The 3,831-nt window shown below is 43.4% G+C and overlaps 1 protein-coding gene across 1 annotated transcript; it reads right to left on the bottom strand.

Moving 5' to 3' along the window:
* Positions 1-2,973: 2,973 nt before the first annotated feature.
* On the bottom strand, positions 2,974-3,581 carry LOC124983103 (transcription factor E2F6-like). The gene has a single exon (XM_047550024.1). The coding sequence runs from the start codon at positions 3,510-3,512 to the stop codon at positions 3,120-3,122; it is 393 nt and encodes a 130-aa protein (XP_047405980.1). The 5' UTR covers positions 3,513-3,581; the 3' UTR covers positions 2,974-3,119.
* Positions 3,582-3,831: the final 250 nt, after the last annotated feature.

Below are 3,831 nucleotides of genomic sequence, written 5' to 3'. Positions count from 1 at the left end.
CCTGGGGGGTATTGATTAGTAGCTCTCTGTCTGCTCAGGAGCTGCTTCTTTAACAACCTTTTTGGGAATGGCTGTATCAAAGGGATCTGGAGACATGATCATCCCAAACTCCCAGAAGCTCAGATCGTCCTCCATTTTCTTGATCTGACCTGATCACCTATTGCACTCTCACTGCCTGTCTTTAATTCTGGCTTCATCCCTCCTCTAATTCTAGGAATTTCTTATTGCTGTAAGGAAAGGTGGCAATGACTGCTGTGGCTGCTGAGAGCTGGAAGGGGGCAGTGTGGGGCAAGCAGATTGGAGTTCCCTTTTAGAAATTGGGTAGGTTGTGGGATCCATAGTAAAACTCTGGTTGGGGAAGAACAGGTTGCAATGTCATCTGGGGGTGGGTGCTTCTATAGTGGGAAACCAAAGGACATGAGTTCTGAAATAAGATGAATACAAAATAAATGTTGCAGCATTTGGAACCTGTCAATAGATATCATGAATGTGATAGAAGTCAATAATCTCTCACCAGTAGGTAGAAAAGCTGAGAAGCTGTTTCCATAACAAGGTCTAACGAAGACTGGAGAGGACCAAGACCTTTATGTGGCAATGTAAATCTTTAACATTGTCAGAGTTATCAGGAATGGACACAAAACATTTACTTTTTTTTTTTTTTTTGGAGTGGCGGAGCTACTTCATTTTTGTAACACATTTACAATTTACATAAGATTTTTGCTGACATGATTTCACTTTTCCCTCAGAACAATGTATAAGGCAGAACATTCATCACATTTCTCAAGTCCGGAATTGCTGCTTACCTTTGGCAATGCATCCTAGGTTTGGGACACTATCTCCTTTAGGTTTTTCCCCCATTCTTTTCTCAGGAAAGGCTCCTTCTTCTGTATTCCCCTTAAAATAGCTATTCTTGGGCCTCTCCTCTTCTACTTTCTTCTTAGATGCCCTCTTCTACTCTCATGATTAAAAGATCACACATCAACTAATATCTGCCCAATCTGCTACACAGAGCTCAGCTCCTTCCAAGAGCAATTGACCTACACACTTCCAACTTCCTACCTGGGCTCTCACTTTCACGTCCAAACTTAGATTTTATCCCACCCTTGCTGTTCCTCCAACAAGCCCAGTGACCACTGCCCCTGTAGCTTTTCTTTAGCTTATTTCAAAAGACAACTTTTTGTCTAAAACAGAAGGAGATGCCTCAAGGCTAACCATCCCATTTATTAGCAGTCCCCAAGCATAAAGAAATTAAAAAGCAGGGACTGTTGGGGAGGAGATGGTGTCCAGCAGAGGACAGGACTGGCAAAAGCTACTGAGCTCAAATATGTGAATCCATTATTTTGTAATATTTTGATTTTGGGTCTGCACCGTAAGTCTTTCTATGAAAGGTCTTAATTTTAAGTTGTGAAAGATAGAGGGAGCCCGCACCTGTATAAACACAGACTTCCCCAAACTGCCCCTAGCCTCCTGAAAGTGGTAAAGAATTTTCCGTCTCTCATCTTACCTGTGAAGGCCAGGGGGGCTGACCCAAGAGCAAACCTTGCCAACGACAACCCTCCTCTCGGAGGTCAGGGTGACTCAGAACTTAAGATAACATGCTTTACAATTGTATATGTTAACCAATTAGGAAGAACACTGTATAACTGCTTGCCTTTCATTATATAAACCCTGCTAACGAGGGCTCGGGGCCTCTTAGCGTCACCGGTTGAGGCCGCAGAGGTCCAGGCTCGAGCTTGCTAATAAATGACTCTTTGTTGCTTGCATTGATCATGGTCTCTGGTGGTCTTTGTGGGGTCTCAAGCCTTTGGGCACAACAGTTGCTTCGATTTTTTTCGTTGAAAGCAAGAGAGGCTTCAAATGATGCTCACAAGAAACCTGTGTGGCAGACAAGCCAGGTTTTATCAGTCTCCTTCTGCAGTCATGCACTCGCTGATCCGTCCGACACTCACTGAGCACTCCCAGTGGGCCAGGCACGGTGCTAGGTGCTGGGATATAACAATGATCATGACAAAGTCCCTCAAGGCGTCACAGTCTAATGGTACACTACTGAGTAAACTGAGGCACAGAGTGGTAAATGACTTACCCACTGAGGTAGAAATTGCTAGGTCTTGGGAAGGGGGGACTAGAGCTGGAGAGAGGGCAGGGTACAACTCATGGTAAGTAAAACCCCTCCGACTGAGGAGGAAGGCTGCACACAGACACATATTACAAAATCTGCTCACAAAAAGCTTAACACAGTTTCCAATTTCACATGACTGAATTCATGTCTTGGTGAATTAGGCTACTCCATGATGGCATTTCTGTACTTTTCCCCAAGGATCTGGGGCATGCCACCAATCTGCTGGGACACAATAACTCTGTAGGCAGCTCAACATCAAGAAGCATCTGACTCCAATTTTAGTGCTAGGAACCACATTAAAATACTTGAATTAGTATTATGAACTTAAATGTATAGCACACTGTGATACTTCTACATGTAGAAGTTTGGAAAAACTCTCCTCTAACCCTCATCCAGAGGATTCTAATAAGTTATAGGTTCCAAAGAAATTAGAGCATCTGTCTGTCACTTTTCATATATACATTATTTTGGCTGTACAAGGGTGAAAAGTGTCACTTAGACATATTTCATAAGTAATCTAAACATTATACAGATATATACAAAAACATCACATTTAGATCTGTGTGTACACCTAGCCAATGTACAACACTTAACTGCAAACGTGAACCAGTGTAAGGCAATTATTTTTGTGATATATCACATGATCCTTTAAGGAAGGCAGAGTCCACGAAGAATTGTCTGTGCCAGACCTGACCGTCTGTTTCGTGATACTCTTTGTGATGAAGTTATTTTAGGAGGTGAAATGTTTATTTCACTGACAAAATGCAGTGAACAATCATTAAAAAAGTTGTTTTTGAATGCAGAAACCATAATTACCCAGTAATCTAATTGGGGAGCTACTGGAAGACACTACTGGCCTCAATGCTGCTACTGACTGATAATGAGAGCACTTCCTGGATGACTTATTGCTCTGAAATTCAAATTAGTGTATAATTCATCCACACAGGAGGTTCCAAAATGAAAAGGAAAAGAATTTCAATCCATCAATCCTCAAATGCTATCAGTTGTTCACTTCAAGCACATCTTCACTTTGCTGAGGAGGATTTTCTCCTTTCTCTGGGTGTTCTGGATGTTTGCTTTTAGATGAAGAGGTCCCTACCCTGTCTGATGTTTTGCCATTTGAATGGTTCTGCTCTACTTCACACAAATACACATCAATGGGTCCTCTGGTGCTCCTTATGTGTACCGTGATAGAGTCTTCTTTGGGAGCTGGAACATCCAACCTGGTTTCCTCTGGAGCTTTAACTGCAATAACAATCTGTTCATGAAAGGCTTGAATGCTATGAATATCTTGATATGTCACATATGCCAGACTTTCATTTTCTTTATCATCTGTTAATTCAAATAACTGCTGAGCACAATCCTTGATTAACTCATCGAAAGCATCTTCCATTGCTGATAAGTCTGAAAGTTCCTCTTGCAGCTTCTTTTGTTGGGGCACTGCTCCAAAATTGTTACGATCAGATCCTTTCTCATGGACACATATTGTACATTATCTTCTAAATTAATTCTTATTTTCGATGGCAGCAGGCTCTCCACGTTGATGGGGTCGCGGCAGCGGGGGCGCACCTTGTCCTCCGTCGGGTCCACGAGAAGGCTGGGCAGTCTCCTCGCCAGCCGCTGCTGACTCATGCTGCCGAGCGGGCGGCCTGCGCCCCTCGCGCCCGCGAGCGCTCCCGCCTTCTGCGGTGGGCTCGAGCGCCACCCCCGAC

The sequence above is a fragment of the Sciurus carolinensis genome, chromosome 4, assembly GCF_902686445.1.
Source record: "Sciurus carolinensis chromosome 4, mSciCar1.2, whole genome shotgun sequence".
NCBI lineage: Eukaryota > Metazoa > Chordata > Mammalia > Rodentia > Sciuridae > Sciurus > Sciurus carolinensis.
Note: the sequence above shows the minus strand (reverse complement) of the source record. Positions and strands in the feature narration are given on the sequence as shown.

Coding starts and splice junctions, on each gene's coding strand:
- LOC124983103 (XM_047550024.1), bottom strand. CDS start 3,512: ATGGAAGATGCTTTCGATGAGTTAATCAAGGATTGTGCTCAGCAGTTA.